The 16,289-nt window shown below is 42.2% G+C and overlaps 1 protein-coding gene across 2 annotated transcripts; it reads right to left on the bottom strand.

The window, feature by feature from the left end:
• Window positions 1–1,665: 1,665 nt before the first annotated feature.
• On the bottom strand, window positions 1,666–10,252 carry LOC101159663 (alpha-enolase-like). 2 transcript variants are annotated; one of them, XM_020703055.1, is made up of 12 exons: window positions 10,174–10,252; window positions 8,366–8,460; window positions 6,300–6,395; window positions 5,817–5,875; window positions 5,662–5,731; window positions 4,292–4,425; window positions 3,981–4,203; window positions 3,683–3,880; window positions 2,645–2,846; window positions 2,372–2,480; window positions 2,191–2,249; window positions 1,666–1,966 (listed from the first exon to the last, which is right to left on the bottom strand). In XM_020703055.1, exons 2-12 carry the CDS (start codon window positions 8,448–8,450, stop codon window positions 1,897–1,899), a joined length of 1,305 nt encoding a protein of 434 aa, XP_020558714.1. In that variant the 5' UTR covers window positions 8,451–8,460; window positions 10,174–10,252; the 3' UTR covers window positions 1,666–1,896. The 2 variants fall into 2 exon arrangements, with proteins under 2 accessions (XP_020558714.1, XP_004068557.1); XM_004068509.4 differs by lacking the exon at window positions 10,174–10,252 and adding an exon at window positions 8,546–8,653.
• Between the last annotated feature and the right edge of the window lie 6,037 nt (window positions 10,253–16,289).

Here is a 16,289-nt window from a genome sequence, read left to right as displayed (position 1 = left end):
GGTGTGGTAGATCTGAGCCTCTATCGCTCTGGTGCTCAGGGCTTGTTCCTGAGCTGCCAGGATGAGCGCTTCAGTGCTGTCCTGTAGGCCAGCCCTTTCTAGCCATTGGTAGGACTTCTTGATATCAGCATATCAGCCACTTCAGATATGGTCCGGTTGTACATCCCATGCAGGGGTTTGTCCTCCCATGAGGATCTGTCCTCCAGCACTGCATCCTCTGCTCTCCATTGCCTGAGACATTCACTGAGCACACTGTCAGTTGGGGCCTTGAGCTTGATGTATTCATTGTGGATACTGGCTTCCAGGCTTACTAGTCCTCGGCCTCCTTCCTTGCGGCTAGCATACAGTCTCAGGGTGCTGGATTTGGGATGGAACCCTCCATGCATGGTGAGGAGCTTTCGTGTCTTAACATCCGTGGTCTGTATCTCTTCCTTTGGCCATCTTATTATTCCTTCAGGGTATCTGATAACTTCCCGTGCATAACTGTTGAGTTGGTACAACCTTGTTCTCACATTTAGTCTATTTCCGTCTTGTTCCAGTAGCCCACTTGCCATCGGGGTAGTCTGGTTCTGACCCAGACCTTGTTTGGCCGGGTGATATCTGAGTTTGCACGACGTGTCTCTCATGGGCCATGAAGTAGGCAGTAGGGTTAAGAGTCTTTTCCTGCGTGCCTGTCCTGCACCTTACCCAACTGAGCTATCCAGCCGCTTTATTATCCTCCGAAAACGTTCTTACACCATAAACATAGATGAATCACACTTCATGCAACACATATGTAATACGGTACTCACTGATTATCATCGGAATATGTTGTGCACGAGGAAGGATGTTTCCTTTTAAAGTGTGGCTTTATTTTTTAAAGCAATAATAAATGGATGTTTTTCTGTTTGCTGCCCTAAATGTTCCAAGAGGTCTCCAAAAGTTATGACAGGTTTATCAGTCTCCATGGTCCAATTTTTTCTATGCTCTTTTTTTCCTATTCATTTCCAGAAAATCTCTGTCTATAATCCACAAAATAGATTTAGAACAATGAGCAGTTATCTACTGTATGGATTAAATAAACCAAGCTTTTAATTGTCCATTGTTCTGTTTTCAGGGTTATAAGCTGTTTTATAATAAACTTGAGGTGTTTGAGGCTCGAGTTGGATCCTTTCCATGTGGAGTTTGCATGTTTTTCCTGTGCTCCGGCTTCCTCCCACAATCCAAAAACATGCTTCATAAGTTAACTGATTACTCTAAATTGTACCTAAAGTGTGCACTTGAAAGTTTGTGTGGTTGTAAGGCCCTGCAGTGGATAAGCCACTTGATTAGGATGTGCCCAGCTTTTTCCCAACAGTAGCTGTGAGCAACACTGTGACCTCAAACGGGATTAAACAGGTATGCAAGATGGATGGATGAATGGATGGATGGCATTGGACGCTGACTAAGTGGAAGATGCAAAACCAAGAGCAGTTGTGATCTATGCTTGTATTTCCAAATGTAATAAAGGCTAACAGTAATAATCAAAATAACGCACTCAAAAATTTAGCCTCAGCATGTCCTATTTATAGGGATTTTCGACTCTTCAATCTGAGTTATTGAATTCTACAAATAATCTTAGACAAGTTTTAGGAAGTTAGAGAAAATAAAATCTCACCACCCAAAAAAAACAACAAAACTCAAGTCTTCACCAAAAATGTTTTTATTAAAATTGCAAGTGCAACACTTTTGAAAGTAATTTTTTAATGCTGTTATCAGATCTAATAATTCATGCTACCTCCAAAGAAGAACCTGAATATGAGGATCAACAATTCCAGCTTCAGTATATTTTCTTCATAGATCTGTCCCTAGAATGTTATTGCTACAGTCAGGGAGCTGATATGTTTTTTTTTATGTTTGGAAGACTATGCAAAAGATTTACTCCATCAGTGGTTTCCTGAAGTTTTTTCCAGCAAATCGAGCCTTTTCTCCCAACTCCTCTTCAATTCTACAAAAAATTAAAAAAGCTTTTGTTAGTTTAAACTGTGGTCATTTGGACAAACAACCTTTGTTTAATTTATATCCTAATAAAAAGGAATTTAAAAAGTATGTACAGTATAGTGTTTTTAGGTTTTTTGTTGTGTGAGAGATGTTTCAAAAGTGTAAAAACAAACTGCTGAACTGTTGAATGATAAATTAATTTAAACAAACACATTTTTATTTTAGACCTACCTCAGAATTTGGTTGTATTTAGCCAGTCGTTCAGATCGACAGGGAGCCCCGGTCTTGATCTGCAAACACGGTAACCACTGTTTGTGTTAGATGTGGAACTTTACCTGTCGTCTGCAATTTAGTTTCTTGCAGACTACTGATATAAGGTGTTTAAGGTGAAAGTGCAAAGCTGAAATTTTACCTGTCCAGTGCACAGCCCAACAACCAGATCAGCAATGAAGGTGTCCTCAGTCTCACCAGAGCGATGGCTAACCATCACACCCCAGCCACTCTCCTGAGCCATCTTACACCTAAGCAGTACAAAGATATTTCACCAAAACAATGGGATTCACTTTCTGACAGTGCCCATTGGCACCAGTTTCCTGTTGCGAGGCAGGAGATTGCTATTCAAAATCAATTTAATCCAATCCAGTTAGCCTAGTCTGAGAAAACAAAGTTAAAAGATCAAACTCACGCTTTCATTGACTCTGTAACGGTGCCAATCTGGTTGACCTTAAGCAGGAGACAGTTGCAGGCTTTTTCCTCCACAGCCTTGGAGATACGATTAGGATTTGTCACTGTTAGATCATCGCCAACAACCTGGATATCTGTAGTATCAGTGAAGTTGGTCCATGCTGCCCAGTCGTCCTGGTCAAAGGGATCTTCAATGGACACCACTTGAATGTATAAAAAAAGATTGAACGTTGGACAAATTCCAATTTAGCATTTGTTATCCTGCTGGGGTTTAATATTACAAGAAGAATTGGAATATAAAAAAACGGAAGCAATAAGTAATGATTATGTTTTCTAAACATTTAGATGAACAGGTTTGTCAAACAAAATTTCCCAAATGCAAACCATTTGCAGTTTAGCAAGCTCCAAGATACCGTAGAAACTGAAACCCAGATCTACAAGAAATGGCACTGTTGTTCATCAGACTATTGTGTTAATGACATTATATACGCTGCTTTTAGCGAAGACAAACAAATAGGTTAGATTTTGATTTGATTTTGATTTGCAATGGTTTATTTCAAGCAATCAAAGCAAGAATAATGCACGAAACAAAAAAAATCATCAGTTATACATTCATGCAAAGACGTATCAACTTCGGATAATTAGACATTAATTCAATTTTTAGGTGACAGTCCATATCAAGTACATTTTGAGATAAATTATATTTTGCTGCAATAAATTCAGAACATTTATTGAAATAGATTTTCTGTATTAAAATGATCTGTCTCTAAAGTAGCACTTGATATTCAGTCTTGTTTTGATGAACATTCCCAAGAGTTTCCATCTAAGAGGATCCAATCCATTACTTATTAAAGGTATTCAGACCTGGTGAGAACTGTGTTACTGCTAGAACTGATGACAAAACAATGGCTATCAGCGTGCAGGGGTTTAAGATTTCGGATAAGTTAATGTGGTTGTCATTAATTTCGATTTTAACGAGTTGTCTCCCTTCCTAGAGGTAAAAAATGCATATTATAAACAAAAATAAGCAGAAAAATACCTGGATAATCCTTTATAAAACTCTTATAGAGATCGGCCAGCTCGTCGGGGGTGATGTAGCGGCTTGAGTCATCAGGCGACTTGAAGTCCAGGTCGTATTTTCCATCCCTGTAGAACTCTGATGCTGCCACATCCATGCCGATCACAACCTCCTCCGTGTACCCCGCTTTGGCAATGGCCTCGTTCAGAAGCTCAAGAGCTGCAGTGTTCAAGAAGAAATGCAGATAACATTTCTGCTTTAATACATGAAAGCCTTCAGTTTGATTCCATAAAACCCCAGTATTTCCTTCATTGCTTACCCTCCTTATTTTCCAGAATGTTTGGTGCAAAACCCCCTTCATCCCCCACATTAGTGGCATCCTGTCCGTATTTCTTCTTGATGACATTTTTGAGGTTGTGATAGACTTCAGCTCCAATGCGCATGGCTTCTTTAAAAGTGCTGGCACCAATTGGCAGTATCATGAACTCCTGCATGGCAAGCTTATTCCCTGCGTGAGAGCCGCCGTTGATCACGTTGAACGCCTGCAGTTTATAAAAGACAGAGATAAAAGATGGAAGTGTCTGATGAACGTAAACATTAGAAAGATATTAGCAAATGTGCAAATCTTACTGGTACTGGCAGGATGACTTCAGGGTTTCCTGCCAGGTCAGCGATGTGGCGGTACAGGGGGACTCCTTTCTCTGCTGCACCAGCTTTGCAGACTGCCAGGGACACACCCAGAATAGCATTCGCACCAAATTTAGCTGTTTGTAGAAAAGAAAGGGAATTGAAAATGTCACAGTACTGTTTGACTGAACCGTCTTTGACTTTGATTACATAATGCACTCACTGCGGCTTCATTTTAATAGATTTTGCATTGATTACTTAAAAAGAAAATCTGCTCCAAAAAGCACATCCACATACATATTATTATAGGGTTAATTGACAGGTGTCAAACTCCTGACCTCCAAAACTAATGATTTCCAACGACCCTATCACTGGTGCACATTATTGAAACTGAAAACAACGACTGAGTTGCACAAGATCCATATGAAAAACAAATGAACCACATATGAATTTTTAATGGATCACGCATGGGAGACAAAGGCGTCTGAACTGCGTCCGCACCACGCGTATAAAAGCCACGGCTGCAGTAAGGTGATGTCAGCATGTCAAACATGACAGGAGGCATCCTCAAAAAGTTCTGGAATGATCTGTGGTCCTCATACGGCCCCTTGCTTCACTCTACGTCCGATCCATGGCCAAACTCAGACTACTCAGGAGCTGCTGGAGTTGGACCAGTTGGTTACTATGCTGCTGAAGAATAAGAAGCAGTTCCATGGTTCATGGTGATCTCTTTTGGAACTCATGCACAGAGATGTGTACTCAAAGACGGCTCAGTACAGACTTCTGGACGGGTGAAAGATAGGCCGGTACATACGCTCGTCACACAATATATGCGAATCATACATGAACCAAGCGTGATCATTGCGTTGTTTATATGCAATTTATAAGTGATTTGTTCGCAGTATATATGATATAAAAGTAATACATCGGTGGTACATGCATGAAAAGTCTGATAGACATATGTGTAAGGGTCACGGAAAGCCACTAATTTGCGCATGTATTGAGGAAAAATTACTCACCACTGTGTAAGATTTACATAATATTTGCGTATAAACTGCATAAAATATGCATAAACTGCAAAATTGTCAACCGACCAAAAACTTTCAACTGACGTACATCACGGATGGAACATGAAAGGCCGAAATCTTAACCGTGGAAAATGAGTAAAATGTACATAGTGGCTGTGTGACACGGCCTTTAGGTTACAGAAAACGTGGCTGAAACTATCATCTTGCAGTAATCATCCAACGGGACGCCTAACAATGTTTACTTTGTTAAATCTAGGCTTCTAACTTTGTTTTGAAAAGCAGGATAACAAGTACAAATATGGTCAAATCAAATGTGAGGGACTAGTGGAAAAACTAAAATCCTACATTTGTTCTCTGTGCCGTCCAAATCAATCATTATCTGGTCAATTTTCTCCTGTTCAACCACAGACACATCCTGAGGGGAAAAAGAGAGATGTTTGCTTTGAATTTATGACATTTTTGTGGTAAAATAAATAAATAAATAGGAGTTACTACCTTACCTGACCCACAAGCGCAGGTGCAATGCTTGAATTGATATGTTCTACAGCCTGAGAGACTCCTGTCATGAAAACATAACTACTTTAGGATGTTGAGAAACCTTAAATAACTTTACAAATGTACTAATTGGTAAATATCCATTTCCATGCCCAAATGTTAATACTTTCTTTGTTCTGAAAAAGTCAAACACTAACTTCACATGTAGGAGTCATGCAGCATGCTTTTTAGTTCACACACTTCATTTGCACCAATAACAGCAACAAGAAAAGCAGTTAATGCTGCTTTAAAGGTTTCTTAGTTGTTTTTGGTTGTCAAAAACATTTTTTTTTTTAATTAAGAGATGAGCTGAGGTAGCTTACGCAATTTTTCACATCTTCCAAAGATGGAAAGAAAACAGGAAGTTGTGAAATTACAAGACATAAAAAAAATTCTAAATATATCCAATTATAATAGTTTGTGGATTTGACTGAAAATGATGCACTGACCTTTGCCAAGATAACGAGACTTGTCATTGTCCCTGAGCTCCAAGGCTTCATAGATTCCAGTGGATGCTCCGCTTGGAACTGCAGCTCGGAACAAACCTAAAAAAATGGAAAAGACTCATCCGGGCATTGAAACCTCTTTTTTTAGGTTTCAATTATGATAGTTAAAAGAGAACAAAAGAATACAAAAAGCCCGACTGTTCATTTCACAAAATAAGTGTGTGGCAAGAAGAGTCCCATTCCAATCATCTTTTGATACCGTATTTTAAAAGGGTTTCCAGTGGTCTGTTAATCATAATTATGTTGTTTTTTTCTAGGACATAGTTTCTGTTGAGTGGCAGGACTTCATTAGAAATTTACCTTGGAATTGTGGGCGGGAGCGTTGGTGCACAGTAAGTCCGCCCCCCTTTCCGGTTACACATAATTGAGCTCTCTGTTTACACGCTCTACCACAAGCTTGCAGCTCTGCACACCCCCATCCTAGCATTACTGTCCAACGAAAATGGCCAGCAATATTGGAGCTGTCAGTTTAGTACAGATCTGATTCATGGATCCATTTGTCTGCAAATGGATGCATCAGAATGGAGCAGAGCAGGGAGCTCAGCATATTTTCTACGTTACAAGTAAGCTTTTTTCGTCTGCTCCTGATTCACAATGATTTGAATAAAGAAATAACCAGAAATGCAATTGAGCACAATTTTTTTCTATATATTTGCTATTATCAGAAAAATGTCAAGAACATGTTAAAAACGCCATTTGCATCAGAGTGGGTCATTAACCCTTGCGCTATCTTAGATGACCCCACCCTTACATTGACGTGTTATTCCTACCATGACAAAGGTGGAAAAATTTCATGTTATCATGGACAACAGTGAAGATCAAAGATCATTGAAGAAAAAAGGTTCAGAGCACTGTCTAGTGGGTCTAGATGACCCAACTCCCAATGTTAAAGTGCCTAGGATAGCACAAGGGTCACAAGCAGTTCAATGAAAAATACTATCCTCCAAAAAAGGTGTCAGACACAAAAAAAATTTCAGACACCAAACACTGACGGAAGATTTTGAATTTACCCATCGGTGCCAAAAAATTCAAGAATCCTTTTTTTGAAATCTGTTTTTTTGGCTCTGTTCAGTCGGATTTTCATGTGCATTTATTCTAGAGACTGAAGTCCACACTCAGGTCTTTTTATGATGGAAATGTGAAAATAAAATACAAAATTTGAAAAACATTAAAATGGCTCCAACAGCATTAAATGTAGCATTGCATTATTTTGCATCAGGTATATGTATATATTTTTTTAACTTGGCCTGTCCAACAGCTGGGCAGACAGAGGAGAGCTGAAGGCCTTTTGTGTTGGACATGTTTTGCGTTAAAAACAGGGGTTATGAATCTTCTGACAAACCAGAGGTATGTCTGAATAAACCCCTTTTGTAATTGGTGTATTTTTAAAAGACGTATTGCTAAAATGTAACAGAAATGTGAAGCTGTGTCTTGCATTGTTCTTTTTTTTGCAGATTGTAAAATCCGTCTTGACTGCTTTGATGTGAATTGCACTTGATTGGTGTGTGATATATAGATTTGTTGAGCATAAACATCTACATGTGTTCTTCCAGAAGGCGGGTGTTAAATCTATCTAGCGGCATAGAGACCTTGGGAAACGTACGCTGGGACCTGGTGTAATTTTTGGTAAAAGTGATACCCTTATAGTACTGCAAAAACATTTCATTATTTATTTTTGAATTGATCTAGTGACATGTTTTTAAAGCTATTGCAAAGGATGTTTAAGGATCTTAGAAAAATACAAAAACCAAATCTGGTTAGGTTATAAATCAGAAAACTTTCAAAACAAAGGATTTTGACTCCTCAGGTCTGAATGATGTGTTTGTCGAGGTCTGGGATCAGAAGAACAGATGTTCACCAGTCTTCTGGTTTTATTTACTCCAGGAGTGAGATGGCCAAGTGTTGTTTATTACTATTACTACCAAGATTGTATTTTGAAAAAACATCATTTTATAAACTCTGTGGCTCCTTTAATTTTATTTATCAAATTATCACATTTGCTGGCTCACCTTTGTCAGTATAGAGGTCGACTTCCACTGTGGGGTTTCCACGGGAATCAAAGATCTCCCTGGCATGGATCTTGATGATGGACATGGTGCAAGACCTGGAGATAAGAAACAATTCAACGGGATACTTTCCTACTGACAGATTTTTCTCTAGTAAACATCCAAAAACAGAAGAAAACAGACCAATATCAACGTCGACACAGCTACAGCACCTCTGCTACCCGCTCCTTATGCTGCAGCTCACAAATCCCCTGACCTACCTGAAAGCTTAGGGGTACTAAAAGGCGAGCTACCTCCTTAATTGGATTGTAGTCCCTCAGCTGATTAATCGCATAGCAGGGAGGACATTCAAATGCTGCATCTGTCAGGGTCATGCTAAGCCTGCAGGAACTGCCAGCAAAAATACATTTAGAACTCCTCAGAAAAAGTGAGAAAATATGTTTGTGAATATGGTTTACTGATAACTAAAAACCCTAAAAGTAGCTATGGGACAAACATTTACATCCAACCCATTTGCACATGACTTAATCAATTTAAATTTGTTTTATATCTGAAGACCTGAGTGGGGGGTTGGTCTGCCTCTGCTTCTGTGAGTGTAAAAGTTAGAAAAGATCTTCACCTGCAACATCCCATAAACACAAGAAATTGTTTCATTCAGAGAATTTGTACACCTTTTTTTCAGTTCAAAATATTTAATCAACAATACTTTCTATTGTACAATAAACAGCTAAATTCAGATACATGCAAAGTGCCATATTTAGATTGTTTTCCTGCTTTGGGAGAAATTTTGCAAATCTTGTTTTTTAAGGATTTCACCATTTTAATGATTTCAGATTTTTATGATACTTTTAAAACTCTATAATTTCTGTAAAATAAATAAAATAATAAGTATAAAAAGGTCACAACCCACCAAAATACAGGTGAAATATCAACAAAATGACTTTCAGCACCTTAAACTGAGAGCAAATTTCTACTGGCAATGAACAAACCCTGAGAGGATCGTTTGGGTCTAAGTTGTTTTTCCTGGAGCCCGGCTGCCGGTTCGGCTTTTAGAATGTGTGGACGGCTTGTTTGTGCTTTAGAAGACCATCCTTGGTATTGTGTGACTGTGTGTCCTGCTAAATCAGGAGATTAGCTGTTATGGTTTGGCTGTTAAGAATGTTCCATTTGTATTATTTTGATGTTTGAAAAACAACAGTGGGCTGAATTTTAGGAAACTAAAATGTGAATGGATATGAGTATACTTTTTGTCAACTTTTTTGCTGGTACACATATTTAATTTGCACTTGATTATCTTACAAAAATGCAGGGAATCTGCACTGTTCAGTACCCACTTATCCATCTCCGTGTCTGAATTTTTAGGCTATAGACGTCCTGGATCGATTTTAGGTCAGAGAATCAGATCGTTCAAAATGAACCATCATCGATTATGAATCGTGTCAGCAATCACCAATTCTGAATCAAATTGTTGTTAAAATCAATCATTACACCCCCAACAATCAGTAATAGGTACTGTCCTTTAAAGTTACAAAGAAGTCTAAGACAAAATAATTTAACAAAGTATTTTTTCATAGAGGGAAAACCCATCTAGAATTTAGGAGCAGCAATGGCAAAGTTAAGGAGTTCCAGTGCAGTGCAGCTGCAGAGAAACCTCTGAGCACCAACAAGATGAACACCCAGAAACCCTGTCAACTTACTAAAAACATCTGCATTTCTGTCCGACAGCACATTTTAGACAACTTAGATTTTAAAATTCACAAACGATATGTTTAAATATTAAATAAATCAGTAGTAAGTTGAACTTCTTTTACCTGGAGGAGTCCGTTTGAAACTGCAGCTGCTCTGTAAAATATGTGTCACAAGAACAGGCAGACGGCTGGATCCAAGTGCAGCAGGTTTATTAGCTCAGCTAAAAGTCCACAAAGCTAAATCAGGGTCAGGCAGGCAGGGGTCAACAACAGGCATGAGATCATCAGAGGAGAGACGGGATGGTCAAAATCCAGGCGAGAATTGGGGCAGGCGGCATGAAAACAGAGTCAGGGTCAGAAGACAGAAGATCACGTCCAGATACAATGCTGGGTTATGAAGGCAGAGTGGCACAAACAATACTTCACACTGAGCTTCACTCAGTGCAGTGCTTAAGTAGACTGGGGTTGATTGAATGAATGAAAGTCAGGTGTGTGATATCCAGGAAGTATGCGCTGGGGTTGCTGGTTAGAACTCTGGAGATGGTTCCTGCTGGTGACCAGAAGGGGAGACAAAGCTCAGACTTTTGACAGAGCCCCCTCCTGCGAGCAGCTCCGAAAGCGAGGGGTCTTCCGACGCCGAGGTCGACCATGAGGTCGGGGTGCTGGTTTGTCCAGGCAGCATTGGTGGAAATCGTTGATCAGGTAGAGGTCAAGGATGTCGTCAGCGGCGACCCAGGAGCATTCCACTGGGCCGTACCTCTCTCAATCCAGCTGATATTGAAGCTGACCGCCTTGGCGCTGGGAATCTAGGATCTCCCTGACAAGATAGGCCGCCTCACCTTCCACATCAGTGGGGGTATGTCGACGTCAGTGGGTTCAGGCTGCAACCCCCATCCGGAGGTCCAAGAAGACAGCAGGAAAACGCAGAAGGTGGGTGTAAAGCAATATTCAGGAGGTACATGAAAGTGCTAAAACACAGGAGTAAGTTGTTTGGTAGTCTGGAACGGACCCATACCCCAAGGGCCAAGCTTCTTGCAAGGGAACCACAGCCAAATGTCTTGGGTGGAGAGCCAGACTCACTGACCAGAAACCAGATTGGGACCCTCTCGTCTGCGCCGGTTGGCCTACTCTTGGGTTCGGCGGACGGCTTGCCTTAGGTGAACATGAGTCACCTCCCACGTTTCTTCAGAGTGGTGGAATTACTCGTCCACTGCTGGCAGCTCCGTAGGTACTTCTGATCAAGGAAAGAAGGGAGGTTGAACCCCCAGCACGTACTGAAAGTGTGAGAGCCTGTGGCTGTCTTTTTGAGGGAGTTTTGGGCGTAAATTAGCCCAAACTAGGAACTGACTCCAGTCCTCTAGATGTCAACCACAGTACATGTGGAGGAACTGCGTGATTTCCTGGTTCAGGCACTACACTTGCCCGTTGGACTGAGGATGGTAGCCGGAGGTGAGACTAACATTAATGCCCAGACCCTTGCACATCTCGTGCCACACACGTTAGGTGAACTGGGGGCCACGGTCTGACATGACCATAGAGACCATAGTGCCGGAACACATGGTCGATGATGAGTTGCCCGGCCATTTCCAGCGCTGTGGGCAGCTTAGGCAGAGGGATAAACTGGCAAGATTTAGAAAAATGATTAATAACGGAGAGGATGGTGGTATTGCCTCTTGACCGGGGTAGTTCGGTAATAATGTCCACTGCAATTTGCAGCCAGGGATGTAGTGGTATGGGCAGTTGATGCAGGAGGCTGGCCGGAAGCTGTCGAGGAGACTTAGCCAATTGGCAGGATGCTCATCGAGTTACGTACTGGGCCACATCTGCCTGCAGCGGGGTCACCAGAAAGAGTTCGCTGTTAATGCTTGTGTGCCGGCCATACCTGGGTGTCCAGCTGCAGAAAAGTTGTGCACAAGATGGAGAACCCGTTGCTGATAGGCCGGAGGGACGTACACCCCCCCAGGACGGCGGTGGAGCCTTAGTATCGTTGTGTTCCGACAACTCGGTCTGTATGTCCCACTGCCAGGATCAGTGATGAAGGTATAACTAGTTCTGGTGCGACTGGTCCTGCTGCAGAGGAGATGAGACAGTGTATCCGACTTTCTGTTCTTGAAAACCCGGGCAATATGTGATCTTTGACCGGAAGCGTAAGAAGAAGAGAGGCCATCATGCTTGCCCTGGGTTCAACTGCTTTGCAGGCTTGATGTATTCCAAGTTCTTGTGGTCGGTTAGAACCAGCCAGGAAGGGGTGAGCAGACCCTTCGAGCCAGTGCCTCCACTCGGAGTATGCATCCTTTATGGCCAGCATTTACCTGTCACCTACGTCATAGCTACACTCTCCGTCGTTAAGTTTACTGGAATAGTAGGCACACAGGAATGTCTTGGCTGGCTGACCATGATGCTGGGACACTGCCACAGTGCTGAAGCCATGGATGAAACACCTGTAGATGTTGGCAAGCCTGAGGAACCGCTGCAGATCCTTCACTGTTGTGGGTTGGTACCACTACAGCACTGCCTCCACCTTACCCTGGTCCATTGCCACGCCCCTGCACTGATCACATAACCCAGAAAAGAAACAGAGGTCTCATGGAACTTACACTTCTCTCCCATTGCCTACAGGTTATGTATGATCAGCTGCTGTAACACCTGCCAAACAAATGGAACGTCATCGATGTAAACGACAACGAAGCGCTGCAACATAACTAAGAAGATGTCATTGACGAAAGCCTGGAACACAGAGGGGGCGTTGCAGCGATCAAAGGGCATGACCAGGTAGTCATTGTATCCAGTGGCGGTTGAAAAGGCGGTCTTCCATTCATTCCCTTCTCAAATGCGGATAAGGATGTAGGCACTCCTCAAATCCAGTTTAATGAAGAAGTGAGGTGCGTGGAGCTGCAGGAACTAGAGGCAGGGGATAACGGAATTTAACAGTCACATCATTAAGGCTGCGGTAGTCAACAGACCACCATCTTTCTTTTTGAGAAAGAAGAAGCTGACTGAGGCTGGGGATGTTGACGGTCGGATGAAGCCCTTTGCTAACTCTTCTCGGATGTGGGCCTGCATGGTCTCAGACTCAGGTTAAGAAAGGGGGAACTCTTGACATTGGTTGGGCATAGCTCCGGGCAGAAGGTCGATGGCACAGTTGCAGGACCCGTGTGGAGGGAGCTGTGTGGCAAGCTGCTTATTGAATGCCTCTCGAAGGTCCTCATATTGAGCTGCTCCACCCCTCTTGTGGTGCTGATCTCTGCGAGGGTGGTGGCTCAGATAGGTCTCATCACTGCCTGAAGGTAGTGTTGCCGGCAATGAGCATTGGTGAATATGAGTAACTGGTCTGACCAGTTTATAGTTGGTTCGTGGCCAAGGCAGACCAAGGATTACTGGACAACGAGGGGACTTGATGGCGAAGAGGTGGAGTAATTCATGATGGTGATCCAATGAGACGATTGCAATGTCCTGAGTCAGGAATCGGATCTGGCCCGCCCCCAGGGGCCTTCCGTCTAGGGCGGTGACAGCCCCCCCAGGCATCGTAGGTGAGGAAAGGGACATCGTGAGAATGAGCAAAAACCAGGTCAATGAAATTCCCTGCCGTCCCAGAGTCAATCATAGTCTCCACTGGGTGGTTAAACATCACACGTTACTGCTTTGAGAGTGCAGCATATGAGTGAAAGGGTAACGATCCTCCAGTCCAGTGCGCAGTCATCCACTCTCGCACTTCTCTGGTCAGGAGAGAGTTCACCAGTGACACTTTAACATCTTCTGTGGGATAGAGACTCAATTGTTGGCGCAGAAACAGATTACACTGCATAAGGAACCCCACGCAGTGCTCAGGGTCCCCATTAAATTTGTCTGGAAGCGCCATTCTCGGTCTCGGTGTGTGAGCAAGAATTGCTCTAGGTGCGCCGCCTCCGGCTGTTGTTAATAACTGAGGGACAGGAGGAGATGTGTCACTGACAGGCGAGTTGATTTGCAGCCGTGATGTGATGGCTTTTGTTGCAGAGGTTAGATGATGGAGGCCTTACATTGAATGGCCCCGTCCTATATTAAGGACCTCATAGTCCCTAACCATCCAATGAGAACACTTCGCTCGCAAAATGCAGGACTGCTTGTGGTTCCTAGAATTAGTAAAAGTACGGTTCGAGGTAGAGCGTTTAGTCACCAAGCCCCTGTCTTATGGAATAAACTCCCAGCTCATGTAATAGAGGCCGACTCAGTTTCTACATTCAAAGTTAGACTTAAAACATTCCTCTTTGGACAGGCTTATTGTCAGACTAGTTAGTATTCAGAGATTATTTAACTTAATGTTAATTTGTTTAAATTAAACTTAATAACTATTTCTTTTAAAAGGCTGCTAGAAGTTGAAGCTGGGGTAACTATGGTACACTGGGGTTCTGTCCTCTTTCCTTTTTTACTTCTACCCTTCCTCTCCTCTATTCTTGATCATAATTTATCATTTAGTTCTCCATGCCTCTGTCTGGTACAGTGCGATTCATGTATTGTCCCTCTTTTCCTCTCCCCTCCTGGGGAGTGGGAGTGCTTCCAGATTCCAGTTGGTTCATCCGTGCTCCAGTTCCTGACCGTTTACATCGCCTTTGCTCCTGCTCCTACACCTGGCTGTGGTTCCTGTCTCCGGCTCGACTCGCGCCTTTGACTGTCCCCACAACCACGGCTGGATGAAGCTCGTCTGCTGGACTTTCATATATGTAGTTGTAGATTTAGATAAGTTAATTCTTCTCTAAGAGTTCTGGTAAATCGCCTGTCCGTCCTGGGGGAGGATCCCTCCTTCATGTGGGCACCTCTGAGGTTTCTTCGTTTTTTCCGGAATCCGTTTTTTTTGGGAGTTTTTCCTTACCGCGAAGGGGGGTCTAAGGGCAGGGATGCCAGTATAGCTTAGTCAGTTTGTTAGTTCATTTTAGTATTTTCCTATTGAACTCTTTGTATTCGTGATCCTTTTGAGTTCATGTTTTACTTCGAAGCCCATCGAGACGACTGTTGTGATTTTGGGCTATACAAATAAAATTGAATTGAATTCAATTGGAGCTGGCGACCGTGCTCCAGCAACAAAGTAGCAAACCCCGTGGGGTTGGTCGGGCTAGAAATTCCTGCTGCTGGATCCTTGTTTGGCGAAGTATTCTGTCCCAAGAACAGGCAGACGGCTGGATCCAAATACAGCAGGTTTATTAGCTCAGCTTAAAGACACAAAGCTAAATCAGGGTCAGGCAGGCAGGGGTCAATAACAGGCATAAGATCATCAGAGGAGAGACAGGGTAGTCAAGATCCAGGCAAGAGTCGAGGCAGGCGGCAGGGTCAGGAGACAGAGGATCAGGTCCAAACACAATGAAGGTCCAGTAATGAAGGCAGAGTGACACAAGCAATAATTCAGTGCTTCAGTATGCTGTGGTTGATGAATGAATGAGAATCAGGTGTCATTCATTCATCAATGAATGAATGACACATCCAGGAAGTGTTTGCTGGGGATTGCGGGGAGTTGTAGTGTGGGAGACTGAGCTCTTACCTCTGACCAATGCATCTGGGGTGAGGGGTAAAAAGTGAGAGCTTTTATGTGCGGGTGTTTATGTCTGTTTGCATGTTTTGTATTGGTTCTGTACTTGACTTCACTTATTATTTGTTTTTTCTATTATCTGTTTCTTTTGATTTGTTTGTTGCTTTACTCTACTTTGTGAACTTTTCTTTTGTCATAAACCTAACAGAAGCAACCCCTCAAAACCAGAAGTGGCATTTCAAAGAGTTGATCTTTCCATTGCTTATCAAATGTATAAATTAATATAAATATATTTTAACAAAAGGAGCAGTTGCACTTGTTTTTGTTGTGTCGATGCGTTTGCCTCTAAAATTTAAGGACACATGCAATGTTTAATGTTGTACTCTTACTTTTTTTGTTCAATGTATCCCCCATTTGTATCACTTTGTTGATCCATCCATCCATCCATCCATCCATCCATCCATCCATCCATCCATCCATCCATCCATCCATCCATCCATCCATCCATCCATCCATCCATTTTAAGCTTTTTTCATCTGATTCACAGGTATAGCTTCTTTCATTTCTGACATTTAAATTGATTCATTTGTTTTTGGTTTAATGAGGCAGTTTTTTTTTTCTTTTTAAAGCACCTTTTAGACATGATGACAGAGAGCTTTACGGAGTTGGAAAAGCCTAGCAGAAGACAGGAAAATAAAATGAAAATAAAATGTAAAAAAGAAAAATAAAGAACTAAGAA

This window comes from Oryzias latipes, chromosome 5, assembly GCF_002234675.1.
Source record: "Oryzias latipes chromosome 5, ASM223467v1".
NCBI lineage: Eukaryota > Metazoa > Chordata > Actinopteri > Beloniformes > Adrianichthyidae > Oryzias > Oryzias latipes.
This window is presented reverse-complemented; position numbering and strand designations above follow the sequence as displayed.